General features: G+C 35.6%; 1 protein-coding gene across 1 annotated transcript in view; it reads right to left on the bottom strand.

Annotated features, from left to right (window-relative positions):
• The window catches only part of Malrd1 (MAM and LDL receptor class A domain containing 1), a 684,120-nt gene that overhangs the window by 169,114 nt on the left and 496,022 nt on the right, over window positions 1–18,984 (bottom strand). Inside the window, exon 30 of the mRNA XM_032884682.1 lies at window positions 11,356–11,517. Within this exon, the coding sequence (XP_032740573.1) occupies window positions 11,356–11,517 (162 nt within the window). The remainder of the gene's footprint in view (window positions 1–11,355; window positions 11,518–18,984) is intronic.

The following is an 18,984-nucleotide window of genomic DNA, read 5'->3' on the forward strand; positions in this document are numbered from 1 at the left end:
TTCTGTTGATTCTCTTTTTGGTGGTCAATTTTAATTAGTAGTTAGATAGGATTCAGTTTGTTACTTTAATATTTCTGTATCTGTTCAGGCTTTCTTTGTGTTTCATGTTTGGAGAAAGCTTCATGAGGTAGTAGAAGAGGGTATATTCTTTTATATATACTAGAAAAGTTTTCTAAATATCTGTTAGGTCCATTTGGTTTATGATGGTTAGTTAACTCCAGCATTTTTCTGTCTCGATTTTGTTTTGATAACCTATATATTGGCAAGAATTGTGAAGTCTCCTATCATTGTGTGATGATTGATATGTTATTTAATATGTGGTCGTGTTTCTTTTATAAACTTGGGCACATTACTTGGTACATACATACTGAGAATTGCAATATCCTCTTTGTTAATTTTTTCTTTAATGATTTTTTTTACTTTCCCTATCTTTTCTGATTAAATTCTACTTGTAGACTATTTTGTCTGATATTAAAATCACTGCACCAGATTGCTTCTTATTTTTTTGTCTCATATATTTTTCCATTCTTTTACCTTTAGATGATGTCTATCCTTGAAGTAGAAGTATCTTTCTTAGATGTATCAGAAGATTGGATTCTGTTTTCACATATATTCTGCTACTTTATGGCTTTTTATTGGGGAATTGGGAACACTGATGTTGAGAGTTATCAATGAGCAGTGTTCATTGATTCTAGTTATTCTGTTGTGATAATGTGTTTTTTGTTGTTGTTGATGTTGCTGCCCCATTGTTTTGTTTCCCCCAGCTTTTGATTTGATGGTCTACTATTTTTTATTTTTTGTGTTTCCTTGGACATGGCTAGCCTCTCCAGATTGAAGTTTTCTTCTGGTGCCTTCTGTATGGCTGGATTTGTAGATAAAGACTGCTTAATTTTGATTTTTAAATGGAATTTCTTTCTTTATACACTGTGACTGAAACCTTTGCTGGGTTTAGAAGTCTGAACTGGCATCTGTTGTCACTTAGAGTTTGTACAACAACTGTCAGGCCTTTCTGGCTCGTAGAGTCTCTATCGAAAAGTTAGGAGTTACATTCATAAGTCTACCTCTTTATGTCATGTGGATTTTTAATCTTATGATTTTAATATTTTCTTTGTTCTCTATGCTTAGTGTTTTGATTATTATGTGATATGTTGAAGTCTTTTCTCATCTGCTCTGGCAGTGTTCTGTATGATTCTTGTAACATGATAGCCATCTCCTTCTTTAGGTTAGGGAAATTTTCTTCTTTGATTTTGTTGACAGTATTTTCTATGACTTTGACGTGAATTATTCTTCCTGTGTTCCTCTTATTCATAAATTTGACCCTTACTTTTTAAATTCTATACAAAATAACACTTAGAAAATTTGATATGCAAATTTATACAGTGAAAAACTTACTGTACTCTAGAATATTAAAGTATATTTTATTGTAAATAGTTACCTTTTGTGTTTGCTTTATAAAAATATGTATAGTCTTTTATTCTTGTAAAGCTTCCATGGAATAATACAATATTAAACTGCAGCTTCATTTGCTTATATTAATTCTCCATCTATTTAACATCTGAAACTTTGATTTTGTGCATTTTGGACATTCTTGCCCATCTCCAATTCACTACTGCAGATTACTTTTCTAGGATATGTTTCTAAGTATTTCTAAGTATCTGTCGTTTCAGATTGTGCATGCCAGTGACACTATGCAATATATCGCTTCCTATTTCTGCTTCATGTCCTGTCAGTTAGTTAGGTTAGTCCACAGTCTTACAAATGAGGAGTTATTTTAAATGCTAAATGATGTTCCTTTTATATACTGCATGTGCATATATATCTTCTTTTTATCCAAATAGCATTTATTATCTATTAAAACTCTGTGTTAGTTCTTAAAAATAACAATGCTTGGTATTAATTTTTCTATGTTCCAGTACATAGATGTTGGGATATTTATTTATTCTATAGAGATAGGCTTTTAGGCAAACTACTGTGTATTAATTTATTATTCTTGGCAAAGTTATCTGTATTTCCCTTGGAAGTCCATTGCATTGATCCTGTGTGACCTCTGACATATATTTGTCTATATTCCAGGAGTAATTATGTAAGCTCATTCTTTCCTATGCAGGTATTCAATGTTCTGTTCAGCACTTTTCTGATCATTAACCTAATAAAAGAAGCAACTTTCATGCACAGTTAGGTAGGTTGAAAACAGCGTTTACTGGAGGACATACACAGGGTGAGGCCGTGTTTCCTGATTTTCTATATATTCTTGGGCTGTTTCTTAGTGAAGTTCTTGGGACTTTCTTGGTATTTGTATTATTCTGCTAGGGCAATATCATTGACTGAGGAGTTTTAAAATCAGAAATGTATGTTCTCACAAGCCTGAAGATAAGGGAATCAAAATCAGAGCACCATACCCAGTGTCTCCTGGATTCACTTTCATTGAATTTGAGAAATTAACATCTGATTCAAACATCTGAAGAGCTATTTTTTTGTGATGCTTCATCTTCCATGCTGTTCATTTGTACTTCTATCTCTATCCTCACATGACTTGTTCTCTATAAAAGCTCATTTCTGCTGTCTTTCCTCACAAGCTCCCTAATCCTAGGTGGGTTTCATTATTGTCATTTAATTTAATGCAAATTTGCTTTTCCAAGTTTCTATCTTTAAATACAGTAAGATCAGGGATTAGAGACTTAAAGACACACAAATGAATTATTTGAGGGGAGCAACACTATTCGGTCTTCAGTGGCAATTTTCACTTTGATTTTAGAATATTTGTGTATGTTTCTGTGAATGATCTATGGTGAGTCCAGTTTCCTAAGGCTTAGGTTTCTACTGTGCTTGCTTCATTCGAACTGGCCATTCCATCATCATCTCCCAACTCTTCCCCTTATTTCTTCCCTTCTATATCATCTTCTCCCTCTCTACCCCCACTCTGTTCTCTCCTTTCTCCTCCTTCTCCTCCTGAACCTTAAAATTATTTCAAGCTTTCTGAGTCCAGCCACCATTTTTTAAAAGCTGTATAACAATATAGACATCTGGTTCTGTATACCTACATTTGTACATATGTGTGCATGTGTATAGAGAATAATGAAGCGAATTAGAATGACATGCTACATGTATGAGAAGGAATTAGCCTTTCTACATAAGATTACATGTTCTTGTCTGGCAGCACTCCTAAATAAATGAATATTACAGTCTTCTTTTGCCTTTTCAGAAAGCAAAGGTGAAAACCTACAGTGAATTAAAGCAAGCTGGTCTTGATTAAGAAGTTGAAGGGAAGCCAGATAGAGGAGCATAAAAGCAAGAAACAGCATGGTGAAGCCCTAGAAATAGCTTAGGTTAGGCTTTTATGTTCTGTCTTACTGTTCAGGCTTTTTTTTGTGATGCAAGTTTATTTTATTTTTTTTTTTTTGGGATATAACAATGTTTATTAAAAAATTATTTTATCTTGGAACCAGTCGTTCCTTCATTCTTTCTGGATAGGAAACAAAAGTATTTTTTTTTTGACTCTCTCAGAAGTATTTTCATGCTTATCATGTTTTCCCTTCCCAGGCCCAGTCTTTTCCTCTTAGCCCTTTCTATGTAACCCTCCCCCTTTGGGTAGTTACTCTCCCCAAAAATATCAAATTATATCTATTGAATTTTTTTATAGTTGAAATTATTGGGTAGTGGTTTGTTCTGACAGACATTGGATATTTATGGCTCATGACTTCTCTTATCTGTGTTTTAAGGTGATTGCTATCTTTGCTGGTAGCTATGTAATGAGTTCTTTGAGCAAGTATTATTTTTGATCATGAATACATTTGTTCTAGGATTTTTCATTTGGGAGGGATTTATCAATGGTCATACCATTCAAACTCAATTTTGTCAACTATTTGCTCATTTAATTTCATAAAGTTTGTTTGGAAATTGTCTTATGAGTTGAGGATGTTTTTCCTGTATAAAGCAGATATGTTTAATCTATGAGCAGATGTTTTGAGTGAACTGATTTCCAGAATAGACACATGGAGTGAGCGTTTTTTCCACATCTGGAAGCTGCCTTTGAGAATGGGCATGGACGTTTTACCATTGAACACAGAGCAGATGCAATGACAGAACATGTGGTTTGTTTGAAAGTTGATTGATAAATAGAACCCAAACAGTGGATGGTGTTTTAGCATGATATTGGTTCTTGTTTTGTTCTTTTTTTCCAGCCACTGCTTGCTTTATTAGTTTGTTTTTGTTGGGTTTTGTTGTTGCTGATACATGATTTCACTTGTTGACCTATGGGTTTGCTGATAATGCTGTGTGGTATTGGTTACCTTGGTCTATCTGTCTGTCTTCACCAATATTATCCTTGTTTGTTGTGACTTTTTATTGTAGATAGAAACACACCAAAGAACTGTCTAACTCTTTTGAAGAATGGAATTTCTGAATTGCAAGTTCCTTGCCATGTCCATGGATTCTCTTCAATGAGTCTTAAAGTGAATTGGCAGAGCCTTTCTGGTTTCTTCTGAATTGAATTTTATGGTAATAATTCATGAAAATCCTCACAAATTGATCATCTGCAAATTTGATATTTTTGACTACTGTATTTTTTTTTGTTGTGGGCTGATTGTTTTATTAATTCATGGAACTGAATTTTTTCCTTCAAGGATGTTCTTCCAACAACACAGATCAGATTCATTTTGAATCTAAAGAACTAGTTTGTTTGGATATTCCATGTTTGTTTGATGGAACAGGTTCACATCCTGGTTGATTAGTTTCTTGCCCTATTAAGTATTTTTTCTGCTTTCCTCTACTGCTAGTGGGTTTAGGTATATGTGGGCTAGAAGGGAGATTGTTTTTCAAAATAGTTTGAAATTTAAGGTACCTGATAGAATTCTTATTGAAGTAGGTTTTGAAAAATATCTTTATCAAAAGATAGTGCTGTGACCAGACAAAAGAACATAGAACCAGAAACATATGACCTACACACATACTTCTCAACAGTGATCAAATGCTACAGAGAATGTATAAATTACTAAAGTTGTGATGTCTCTACCACTCGAGTGTACAGACTAGTTATGTCGATGATCAATTAGATCATTAAAGAAAACATACGATTATGAAGAAAAGGAACAAAGAAACCTTCTGTTACAAACCAACCTGCCTACATTGATTTGAGTTGAGCTGAACATATATTGAGACTGAATATTTTCTTCTGTAGACTACAGAGTAGACTGATGCTCATAGTTTCTCTTTACAATTAAACAATGTCTCTAAAATTGTTCACGAATAAGCCTGCAATGAATGTGGAAACTGTCCATAGAAGTTTCTAATGCAGAAAGTGAAATGATTTATAAATATCAGTTTAATTAATAGCAACACTGTAAAGCTTATAAAAAAAACCATAGGCCCTTTGAATATGTTGGTCTTTAAGAAAAACTTTGTATTTACCAGAAGATCAGAATTAATTAATGTCCTTAAAATTTATTTGTCAGCCTATTGTCTCAGAGATCCCTAAACTAATATGCTGAGACATATTCTTGAATCAAGATGATATTATCAGGTTGCTTTGAGAAGAACACTCTGAAAATATACTGTTTCAAATATTCATTAATAGGGATGACAATACAGCACCTGATCAGGAAGATTCAATTTCTTGGTCTTTTGATAACAGAATTGAGATAAAATTGTATAAATAACCAGGAAAATATTCTCTCATGTACTCAAGAGACCCAACACATACTATGGAAGTGCAATAAAGGCAAAAATTACTCCCATTAACAGTTCTTACTTACTTCATTAAGAGACATCACTGGTCACTCATGTGGGTCTCCTTGAACTCCAATATGACATTTGTCCTGTCTACTGACTAGCCTTTCATCTTTCACAGTTGAGACTACCAGATTTTTGTGTCACTGATAATGATAAATCATTAAAAATACACTAAAGTTTTTCAGTTATAAGGGGTAGGTCTGTGTGTAGGTCTAAAGAATTTACGCATATCTATGTCTAGGTAATTCTCTGAATCACAACAACACAGATTAACAATAGCCAATTTTCACATCACCTCAAGGAAATGTAACATGTATTCAACCTTGGAAATCTGATTACATCTGATCCAAACATCTGATACCTATTTTTGGTGCTGCTTCATGCTCAAATCAAACTATGTGCCAAACTATGTTTGAAAAATATTTACTAATATATAAACAGACATGTATCATAGTTTTAAATGAACAAACCTAGTAAATCATATTAATATGATAAAACACTTTTGGTCTTTGGGTTTGGCTTTAGTTTTATGTTTGTTTGATTTTCGAGACAAGGCCTTACTACGTAGTCTAGGCTATTCTGTAACTCTCTATGTAGACCAAGCTGGCCTGAACTCATAGAGATGTGTCAGCCTCTGCCTCCCATAATGATGGGATCATTAGTATGTGATGATTAGTATGTATCACCGTAACCAACTTAAAATAGTTTTATGGCCTATCTTAGTTTGGGAGTTATCGCTGAGATCAGATATCATGACAAAGGCAATTTTTCAAAGGAAAACATTAAATTGGGGCTGGCTTACAGTATCAGAGATTTATTCTACTATCATTATGTTTGAACACATGGTAGCATTCAGATAGACATGGAGATGGAAGAGGAGCTAAAAGTATATATTTTGATCCTTTGGCAACAAAAGGGGACTGTCGCACTGAGCATGGCTGAGCACATACGATACCTCAAAGCCTACCTCCACTGTGACACACTTTGTCCAAGAAGGTCACATCTACTCCAATAAGGCCATACCTCCTCATATTGCCACTCTCATTGGACCAAACACTCACATACAAGTCTATGGGGGGGGGCATACCTATTTAAACCACCACAAGGCCTAATATATTAATAACAATGGAACTAGCTATAAATGGTGGTTCATATTTTATATTAGTCACTTTTTCATGTTTCCATGACAGAAATGCCTGATAAAGCAAACTTAAGGAATAGTTCACTTTGGCACAAGGTTTAAAAAAGAACAATTCCCACTAAAATTCCAACTCAATTCCTCACAGAGATAGAAAGAACAATTCTCAAATTTATATGGAATAACAAAAAAAACCCAGTATATCAAAAACCATTCTCAACAATAAAAGAACTCCTGAGAAAATCACCATCCCTGACATCAAGCTATATAAAAAGAGCAATATTGATAAATGAACAATCAAACAAACTTCATGTTATTGGTACAGGTAGGTAGCTCAATGGAATAGGATTTGAAGACCCAGAAATGAACCCACACACTCTGGTCATTTGATCTTTGCAAAAGAGCCAAAACCATCCAGTGAAAAAGAGACAGCATTTTCACCAAATGATCCTGATTCAACTGGAAGTCAGCATGTAGAAGAATGCAAATTGCCCATTCTTATCTCCTTGTACAAAGCTCAAGTCCAAGTGAATCAAGGACCTTAACATAAAACCAGATACACACAAACTAATAGAAGAAAAAGTGGGAAAGAGCCTCAATCACATAGGCATAGGGGAAAATTTCCTGAAGAGAACACCAATGGCTTATGCTCTGAGATCAAGGATTGACAAGTGGGACCTCATAAAATTGCAAAGCTTCTGTAAGGCAAAGGACACTGTGGTTAGAACAACACAGCAACCAACATATTGGGAAAAGGTTTTTTTTTTTACCAATCCTACCTCTGATAGAGGGCTAATATGTAGTATATAAAAATAAAAATAAATTCAAGAAGTTAGACTTCAGAGAATCAAATAATCGTAATTAAAAAAAAAAAAAAGAGTACAGAGCTAAACAAAAAATTCTCAACTGAGGAATACCAAATAGCTGAAAAGCAGTTAAAGAAATGTTCAACATCTTTAGCCATCAGGGAAATGCAAATCAAAACAACCCTGAGATTCCACCTCACACCAGTCAGAATGGCTAAGCAAAAAGCCCAGGTGGCACTAGATGCTGCCGAGGATGTGGAGAAAGAGGAACACTCCTCCATTGTTGGTGGGATTGCAAGCTGGTACAACCACTCTGGAAATCAGTCTGGTGGTTCTTCAGAAAATTGAACATAGTATTACCTGAGGACTCAGCTATACCACTAGTGGGCATACACCCAAAAGATGCTCAACATATAACAAGGACATGTGCTCCACTATGTCCTAACAGCCTTATTTATAATAGCCAGAAGCTGGAAAGAACCCAGATGTCCTTCAACAGAGGAATGGACACAGAAAATGTGGTACATTAAAAACAATGACTACATGAAATTCTTAGGCAAATGGATGGAACTAGAAAATATCATCCTGAGTGAGGTTACACAGTCACAGAAGAACACAAATGATATGCACTCACTGATAAGTGGATATTAGCCCAAAAGCATGGGATAATTTCACATGATCATATGAAAAATTTCACAGATTATATGAAGCCCAAGAAGAAGGAAGACCAAAATGTGAATGCTTTATTACTTCTTAGAAGTGAGAACAAAATACAAATGGGAGGAACTACAAATGGGACAAAGAGTGGAGCAGGGAGGACCCATGACTCCAGCCACATATGTAGCAGAGGATGGCATTATCCAGTATCAATGGGAGGAAAAGCCCTTGGTCCTGGTAATGCTTTTCCCCCTCTATAGTTTTATTCCAGGGCATTGAGGTTAGAGAGGGTGGGTGGGAATGGAAGCATCCTCATAGAAACAGGGATAGGGGAAGAAGTATGGAAGGGGGGAAGGGGATAATGTTTGAAATGTATATAAAATATCCAAGAAAAAGTTATAATAAAAAAAATCAAATATAAAATAAAAAACAGAAAGGGATTGGGGAGGAATGATGTTCAGAAGTGTTGTAGATATAAAAGTCCCTAAAGTAGACAAAAACATTACCAACAAAATGTAGTATATAAAACAAGAAACAGCCATGATAAAACAATAAGAGTATAGTATATAGAAATGCAAGCTTTTCAAAAGTTGTACTAGAACCCATAAATATACTAGATTAAAGAAAAACCTGTTCTTTATCCCACTTATTGATATAAAAATTTTCAAGTGTCACATTCCTTATTGCTATGATATTTATAAAATGAAAATTTGAGAAAATCAATTTTTAGAAATTAGTACTAACTCAGCCACCTGTTTCACTCATTCTCCTCTTCACAGCCTTATTTCTATTCTGTGATCCTACCTTGACTAGACATGAACCATCCACTGTCCTTCCCAACCCCACCAGCTCTGACCTTACTTCCTTTTCTCTATCAACTTATAACAAGCCATATGTTTTATCAATAATGTCTACATATTGCCTTTTCCTTCCTTCTGAAACATAAGCTCCATTATGACAAGGTGCTCTCATTTAATCTCTGATGTAACAACAGTAGCTAGAAATATTCCTGCTATTTATTACACAAATTAATGAATATGCAAAATGACTTAAATGATATGGGTTAGGTATTCACTTGTTTCTTATTTTTGGATAAAAGTGTAACTAAAGTATATATCATTATGCATATGTCCTTATGTGCTCTTTTTATATAACTGTTCAGGCAGAAGGCTTTCTAACTTGGTTCAAGAAATTCCCTTTCTGTATTAGTAAGTAGGTTCTGCCTCTCCACTGCATGTAGTTCACTCAGTTTTCTTGTAAGTTTCTATTATTTTCTTCTTTATTATTTTCTTCTTATATTTAAACATTTATTCTACATGGAACGCATGTTTACATATCATATAGCACTAGGGTTGAAATCAATAGCCTTCTGGTTAGATGACCAGATATGCCACTGTATGCCCCTTCTTTATTCACATAAAATATCCACCCTTGGTCATATATTAAATGTGTTAAATCCCATAACTGATGTGAAGTTTTCAATTCACTAACCTGTTCAACCTTTCATCTAGCATGCACTAATTTTATATTTTTACAGTAGAAACAAATCTTAAAGTGAAAAGAAAAGGAAATAGAACTTAGTAAGTCAAACAGTAAGAATTTTCAAAGTAAAGATTAATTTATAAAACAAAACAGGAACAGACACCTATACTACAATTAAACTTTATGAACATTCAACCTATTTAGAAAGTATAAAAATAAAGCAATGTGTTCTGTTTTTTTCTGATCCTACAAGGTCTACGCCAATCTTCCATACATTTCCTTTAGAATGCCATTTTGTTTCTATATTTATTATCTGGTGTTTTTCTACTTTTAGTTTTTATGCATCACTTGTTTGAAGGGATTATTGCATTCAGGTTTTCTTAAAAACAGATCAAATAATTTGAATATGTTGGTAAATATACATATTGTTTATGAATATAAATGTTTATATACACATATTTACATGCATAACTACATGTGTGCAAATATTTATGCACAAAACATATAGGTGTATATTTAAGTTTTTACAGACACACAAATACATATATGTTCATAAGTAAATATATATTATATGAATATGCATATCAATATACATTAGGAAAGAGAGACAGGCAAACAGACATACACAGAGAGAGGGACAGAGACAGAGACAGAGACTTTATAAGGAACTTGCTAGTGAAATCAGAAGGGTGGTGGATCTGTAACTGTTAGAAGGGGTTACCATGCAGTCACAGGAAAGCTTCTGCCATTGATGAAGTTCAAAGCCAGTTCACCAAGAATTTCTTACCTTGCTGAAGGAGCTGGCCTTTCTGTTCCATTCAGACTGCCAGCTGGCATGAGACTACACTATAGCAGGTGATCTCCTTTACTCACTTCAACAATTTAAACGTCAACCCATCATATAATAATGCTCATGTTGACAAATGAAATAAAATAAATCAAACATTTCAGGCTATTTGTTACCTCTAAAATACATATATTTAATATGAGAATAAAATATCTAGCCTCCTAAAACAACAGTTAAAGAAAAGAAGCCATAGTTTTGAAGAAAGAACAAGAAGATAAGTTACAAGGGAGGATTTAGAGGAAGAAAAAGGAAAAGGAAATTGTAATTTGAAACAACATTATAGGACAAATATAAATGCTCTCCAGCAAGAATCAGTGATTTTTAAAAATATTTCACAAGTCATCCTGTGTGTCCTTAGTACCAAAATGTATGACATAGTATGTGGAACAGTCATTGAGGGTTGACCACAATTTGATTATAATTTTTCAAAATTGTTTCTTTGTGAAGTTTTAGCTCTTTACACACTCCACCTTTACTGAGAACTGTGATACTATCAAGAGTTAATTTTTTTAATTTAATATACTTACTTATTTTTGTTCTTAAAGAGTCATGGATTTCTTTGTGACGGTGACAGCTGAGTCCATTTAACCTTTCAGTAGTTAAAAGAGGAGAGACAGCCCTTTCACATAGCTTACTACCTTCTACCCCACAGGAACGTTCATAAACACACTAGACTTGCTTACAGCTGCTAGATTTACCTGGCGTGTGGTCTGAATCTGGGCTCAAGGCTTCGGTAGTAATTATGCTACCAATACTCCAATCCAAGTCATCTTCAGGATCTTGGGTAAGTCCGCAGTCCACAGTCCAGTCTCCTGAAGTTGTTTCAAAATTGCAGCTTCCTGCTGTGCTTATGTAGTACCCTAGTGAAACAAGATGTTCATGTAAGCTTCGCAAAATGTCTACAACAACCCATGCCTCACTATGTTTTTGGTGATTCAAATCATTTTATCTCATGATTCTTTTGTTTTTATTTTTGAAATATTTTGGTGTGCATTGCATGAGTATGTGTGTGTGAGAGAGAGAGAGAGAGACAGAGACAGAGAGACAGAGACAGAGAGACACAGAGACAGAGACAGGCAGACACACAAGCACACACACACACAGATATGACTGTTTGTATGACATATGCTCATGCCATGGAGTGTGTATCAGAGGAGGTCAGAGGACAACATCAGTTGCTGGTGCTTGTCCTCCCATGTTGTTTGATAAAGCTCTCATCACTGTTGGCAGTTCCATATGCCAGGTTAGTTGGCTGCTGTACTTCCGTAGATTTGTTCACCTGTCTGTGCTTTACTCTAGCCACAGAACTATGGAGAACAGAGACTCACATCTACAATGAGAATTCTGAAATTCTGATTTTTAAAAAAAGCACAGAAATATTGAAGAATATGTTTTTGTATTAATCCCAGGTGTGGGATTAATCTCAGATGTTGTAAATTTTCCACAACAGCTATGGTTTGCCTCTTGGTCTAGCAGAGGCATGGTGTCTTCAGCTGCAGATGATTTTTGTGGTGGCATGATACTGGGAATTCTCGGCACTTCTCAAAGGGTATGTAAATGCTACGGCCCCGAGAAGGGGGCAGGCTTGTTGGTTGTTCGGGTGTTGGTTGCTCAGTTGTTGGTTGTTCGGGTGTTGGTTGTTCGGGTGTTGGTTTTTTGGGTGTTGGTTGTTCGGGTGTTGGTCGTTTGGGTGTTGGTTGTTTGGGTATTGGTTGTTCGGGTGTTGGTCGTTTGGGTGTTGGTTGTTCGGGTGTTGGTCGTTTGGGTGTTGGTTGTTTGGGTATTGGTTGTTTGGTTGTTGTTGGTCACTATTTGTTAAGAACTCATGGACAAAGAAGAGGAAAGGAAAACATAAATGTCTTGAGGGCAAAGGTCAAACTTTCCCTAAGGAACTCAATAATCAATGGGAAGCAATTTAATAAAAACATTGCCCTTTTCCTTCAATCCTTTTACTGTCCTATCTAGTGTTAGGATGTTGAAAGGGTGGGAAAAGGAGGTGGACGTGGGTGGAACAAAGAAGAATCCACAAAGTAGCAAATGCCAGGTACACATATCACTATTCCTGGCTTTACATGAGTTCTGAAAAGCTAAACTCAAGTCTTTATGCTAAATAGCAAGTGCTTTACCCACTGAAACATCTCTATAACTCATATAGTTTAATTATTTATATATGAATTTTCTATAGCTAAAATATTTACACTAATCAGTAGTAACTTATTTATTCCATAATACTTTCTCTCTCAAGTGATATGGAATATTTGATTGAGTGCTGTCACTTACATATTATGTAATTATCTGGATTAAATAATATTGTTTACAAATGGCATACAAACCAGGCTGATGCCAAAACCATGAGTTTGACTTTGTAGTGTTCATATGAATTATTCTGGCTGAATAAACAAAACATTCCTTTGTGTGGCTGTTCGGTACATCCACACTTGCTCTAGTGTTTCAATGGCATAGGTAGACCAGTAGTAAGGCAAAGTTGCTTATGAAAGGAAAGGTGCCTTTGGGTAAAGCAGTAGACCACGCTGGCCACAAACCAATCTACATATTTTTCGGGCATGAATCCAGGCTAGCCGCTAAGCTATAAAAGAAGTTATCTTCTAAAATTATTGATTGGCAACTCATTCAAAAGTAATTAAGTTTTCAAAATGAAAGCAATTAATATGTAGCAAAGGAAGGCCTTGTTGGATATCAATGGAAGGAGAAGCCCTTGGTTCTGCAAGGTTGGACCCCAGCTATAGGGGAATGTCAGGGGAGCTGGAAGGGGGGTGTTTGGGGAGGGGAACACCCTTAGAGAAGAATGGGAGGGGGACGGGATAGGAGGCTTATGTCTGGGGAAACTGGGAAATGGAATAACAAATAAAGAAATAAAAAAGTGTTAAATGGATGCTGAAGTCAGAATACACAGAACTGATGCTCTCTTATGACTTACTGAATTCCTAAGAGAATTTCTATTGTTATTTTGCTTCTTTAAGCATTGTTTGATTTTATCTCTAAAACAAAATTTTAATAATATTTTTTCTTTTTTAGTACATTGTTTTAATTCATTTAAAATGAATATATAATCTATTTACTTTATGTGCTAAGTTATGGATCCTGCTTCATTTGGATGTTATGCTATCATTCTATAATACAGAATAGGATTGTACTATGCATAGATGTAATAAACTCTTTGATCAAGGCATTTAGTCAACACATCATCAAATATCCAGACCCGTCTCGTGAATGCCCAGGACTGCTTCTCTGCTTGTTCACATGGGTTCTGGGGTATTTGTATTTTCATGCACCCTATTCCCAACCCCTGAACCTAATAGCTCTTGTTGCACTACTTTCCAGTCAGATAATCTTGTCCCTGATGACTCGACTTAGCTATCATTAAACTTCAACTTTCAAGATGTATCAGAAATCAGGATGTGTTTTCTTACACTTCATTCTCTCCATCATAAAACAGGTGACTCTCTGTTTTCTAAAGCTAATCTCTGCCTCTTATCCTGACTCTTCATCAGAACTTTATTCCTAGTCTACAGCTCATCTCCATTAAGGTCATACATGCTTCCTTTTCTTCCAGTGTCACAGTCCCTCCTTATGACTTTACTGTAATTTGTGTCAGTCTTCCATCTTCATTTCAAAATGAATATACTTATTTAGATTTTCCACTCTGTGTATCCTAAATTTTCCTTTCCATCTACTTTGAAAAGATGTCCTGTAAATATACACACGTGATAAAATACAGACTAACAATTTCAAAAACTCTTAGATCAGATCACTGAAGACCCAGAAATGAACCCACACACCTATGGTCACTAGGTCTTTAACAAAGGAGCTAACACCATCCAATGGAAGAAAGATAGCATTTTCAACAGGAGGTCAGCATGTAGAAAAATGCAAATAGATCTATTCTTATCACCTTGTACAAAGCTTAAGTCCAAGTAGATCAAGGACCTCCACATTAACCCAGATACACTCAAACTAATAGAAAAAAAAAAGTGGGGAAGAGTCTCGAACACATGGGCACTGGGGAAAATTTCCTGAACAAAATACCAATGGCTTATGCTCTAAGATCAATAATCAACCAATGGGACCTCATAAAACTGCAAAACTTCTGTAAGCCAAAGGACACTATCACTGGAACAAAACAGCAACTAACAGATTGGGAAAAGATCTTTACCAATCCTACATCTGATAGAGGGATAATATACAAAATATACAAAGAACTCAAGAAGTTAGACTCCAGAGAGTCAAATAACCCTATTAAAAATGGGGTAGAGAGCTAAACAAAACATTCTCAGCTGAGGAATATCCAATGGCCAAAAAACACCTAAAGAAATGTTCAATATCCTTAGTCATCAGGAAAATGCAAATCAAAACAACCCTGAGATTCCACCTCACACCAGTCAGGATGGCTAAGATAAAAAAAAAACTCAGGTGACAGCAGATGCTGGTGAGGATGTGGAGAAAGAGGAACACTTCTCCAATGTTGGTGGGATTGCAAACTGTTACAACCACTCTGGAAATCAGTATGGAGGTTCCTCAGAAAATTGGACATTACATTACCTGAGGACCCAGCCATAGCACTCCTTGGCATATACCCAAAAGATGCTCCAACATACAACAAAGACACATGCTCCACTATGTTCATAGCAGCATTATTTATAATAGTCAGAAGCTGGAAAGAACCCAGATGCCCTTCAACAGAGGAATGGACCCAGATGCCCTTCAACAGAGGAATGGATTCAAAAAATGTGGTATATTTACACTGTGGAGTACTACTCAGCTATCGAAAACAATGACTTCATGAAATTCATAGGAAAATGGAATGAACTAGAAAATATCATCCTGAGTGAGGTTACTCAATCACAGAAAAACACACTTGCTATGCACTCATTGATAAGTGGATATTAACCAAAAAGCTCAAATTACCCAAGATGCAATCCACAGACCACAGAAAGCTCACAAAGAAGGATGACCAAAATGTGGATGCTCCCACTCCTTAAAAGGGGAAAAATATTCATAGGAGGGGATATGGAAGCAAAGTTTAGAGCACAGACTGAAGGAACGGCCATTCAGAGCCTGCCCCACATGTGGCCCATATATATACAGCCACCAAAGCTAGATAAGATTGATGAAGCTAGAAAATGCATGATGAAAGGGACTGGATATAGATCTCTCCTGAGAGACACAGCCAGAGTATGTCCAATAGAGAAGTCAATGCTAGCAGCAAACCACTGAACTGAGAATAGGAACCACCTAGGGGGGAATTCCAGGAAGGATTGAAAGAGTTGAAGGAGCTTGCAACCCCAGAAAAACAACAATGTCAACCAACCAGAGCTTCCAGGGACTAAGCCACTATGGAAAGACTATACATGGACTGACCCAGGGCTCCAACTGCATATATAGCAGACAATAGCCTTGTTGGGGTATCAGGGGAAGGAGAAGCCCTTGGTCCTGCCAAGTTGGACCCCCCCCAAGTGCAGGGGAATGTCAGTGTGGGCCGTGGTAAGGGGGGGTTGATGGGGAGAACACCCGTATAGGGGAGGGGGAAGGGATGGGAGACTTATGAACAGGAAACCAGGAAAGGGAATAACATTTGAAATGTAAGTAAAGAAATATATATAACAATAAAGAAATAAAATATCATATTCAAGGCCTAAAAAAAAAAGAGAAATAAACATCCTTTACTTCCCAACCATCCCAGAGTTCTCTCCAAGTATGTCCTCTCTGATATTTCCATTTCACATGAATCTTATCTTCTTTTATAAAGACTCAAACATATAGTCTTACTATTGGTTCTCTATCCTTTGTATACCCCAAATGTCACCTGGTTAGTTTTCCTTTGAGAATTTATGTATTTCCTTATTTTAAGTTTCATAGCAAGCACAGTGATTCAAGCATAGGGTTTATTCGTAGAGATTGTCTTTAGAATAAGCTTCATCCTAACCACCTTTACATACTCAAGCCATATTAATCATCTTTAACACTCTTTTTGTGTTATTTTATTTTGGCTAAAATAGTCCATTTTTCACACTGTAAAAACACTCTTGCAAATCTTAACTTTTAATACAATAACATTTACTTCTCATCTGTACAACTGTTTCAACTCCAACAATGTGTTACAGGATCATTTCTGTAAAATGAACTGACTTTGTAAAACATTTATGCTTAGACATATCTTTGTTTTTAAAAATACTTCTTTAGCAGTTGGTTACTCTTTTCATAAGAGTTGTTTCTAGGTCTTACTTAACATAACAGTTTTTCTTTATATTTTTACTTTATATGTATGTGTGTTTTGCTTGTATGTATATCTATGTACTATGTGTGCAGTAAGAAAATTTTAATTTAACTAAGCCCTTCAAAATTAAAGGATGCGTATTAAGTTGAAACAATTCCCTTACCCATGTATCCTATGAATCCACTAGCCATATGTTAACCTACTTTTCCTTCTCTTTGCTAGTTTAGAAATAGTTTCGAATGTAAATATAGACAATAGCATCTTCAAGAATGCTATTCTTCGATAGTCATGTGTGCAATAATCCATATTTATCAGCCTGTACAAAATTCAACTTCAATTGGACCAAATATCTAAACATAAATTCAGATACACTAAATCTGATAGAAGAGAAAGTGAGGAATAGCCTTGGACTCATAAGCAGAGAAAAGGGATCTCTGAACCAAACTGCTATAGCTGACATGAAAATCAAAAGTTAATACATAGGACTTCATGAAAAGGAAAATTCCGTTAAGACAGGGGATATTATTCAGACAAGGCAGCAGCCTCTAGAAAAGGAAAAGAATTTTACCAACACCACACCCAGTAGAGGACTAATATACAAAGTACATAGAGAACTCAAGAAACTAGATATCAAAATCCTAAATAAAACAATTAAAACTGGTTTACAGGGCTACACAAACAAGGAGACTCAAATGACTGAGAAACACTTAAAGAAATATTTAACATCTTAATCCATCAGGGAAATGAATATCAAAACTACTTTGAGATTTCATCTTATGCCTGTCAAAATTGTTAAGATTAAAAAAAAGACAAAAAAATAAAACAAAACAAAACAAAACAAAAAAAAACGAACCAAACTACTGACAGCTCATTCTAGTGAGGATGTGGAGTAAGAAGAACACCCATCCATTGTTGGTAGGAGCGCAACCTTGTTTAGCCACTATGGAAATTGGTGTGGGAAGACACTTAACTCAAGATCCAGCTGTACAACTATCAGGAATAAACACAATGAATGCTTTATTCTGCTACCAGACACTTGCTCAAGCATGATCCTTGCTGGCTTATTTATAGTAGCCAGTGAATGTAAACAATATAGACGTTTATCAACAGTGTATAAAGACAATGTGATACATTTACACAATGAAGTTTAACTCAGATGTTCAAAAAATGACATCATGAAATTGACGAGTAAATGAATGAAACTAGAAAAAAAATCGTCCTGAGTGAAGTATCCCAGACCCAAAAGACAAGTATGGTTTGTATTACTTATATATGGATATTAGCTGTTGTCAATGATAACCAAACTGAAATCTGTAGAACGACAGAGACCCAGTATAAGGCAAGGGCTTAGGTAAGAAAGATAGAGCCTATTAGGAAAGAGAAATAGAATGTATATTTATGAAATAATGAGGGGAAACTGGAACAGGAGGATAAAGTGAGTTGAGGGAGAGAAGAGGGGTTATGGAGGAATATAAGGAGAGACAGGTAATTAAGGAGCATTGCAGAGGTAGTATGAAAACAATACTAGAAACTTCATAAAATATATTCATACATGAAAACCATTATAAATGAAATCACCAAATGATGGGGAGATAGAATGACAGTGGGCCATTTCTTGACACCAAATGAAGCTTCCAATGCAGAGATCGGATTATATCTAATTCAGTTGTTCACCAAGAGGTCTTGTGGTGAACCAATCTCCAGTCTATCCACGCTGTTGCCAGGACGACAGGTTGCCCTCCACAAACTGATGGCAAGGCCTCATTGCTGAGGGTAATACGTATGTAACTCATTTTACTTTTAGATGTCAAACTGGTACCTACATAGCCCCTTCACCCAGTGATTCTGTCATCTTTAACACAGTAAGTATGACACACACTCTACTACAGAAGAAACATAAACACCAAGGCAGCCACAAGCATTCGATCAACATGGTGTCTTGCTTACAAGATATGCTGGGACAATGGTGGAATAGAACTTGTGGGAGTAACCAACCACTCTCTGATTTGACATGATTTCATTCGATGAAATGGAAACAATACCTAGCACTGCTTGGGTGACCAAGTACCTGAGACTAGATAGCTCAGACACC

Source organism: Rattus rattus, chromosome 14, assembly GCF_011064425.1.
Source record: "Rattus rattus isolate New Zealand chromosome 14, Rrattus_CSIRO_v1, whole genome shotgun sequence".
Classification (NCBI taxonomy): domain Eukaryota; kingdom Metazoa; phylum Chordata; class Mammalia; order Rodentia; family Muridae; genus Rattus; species Rattus rattus.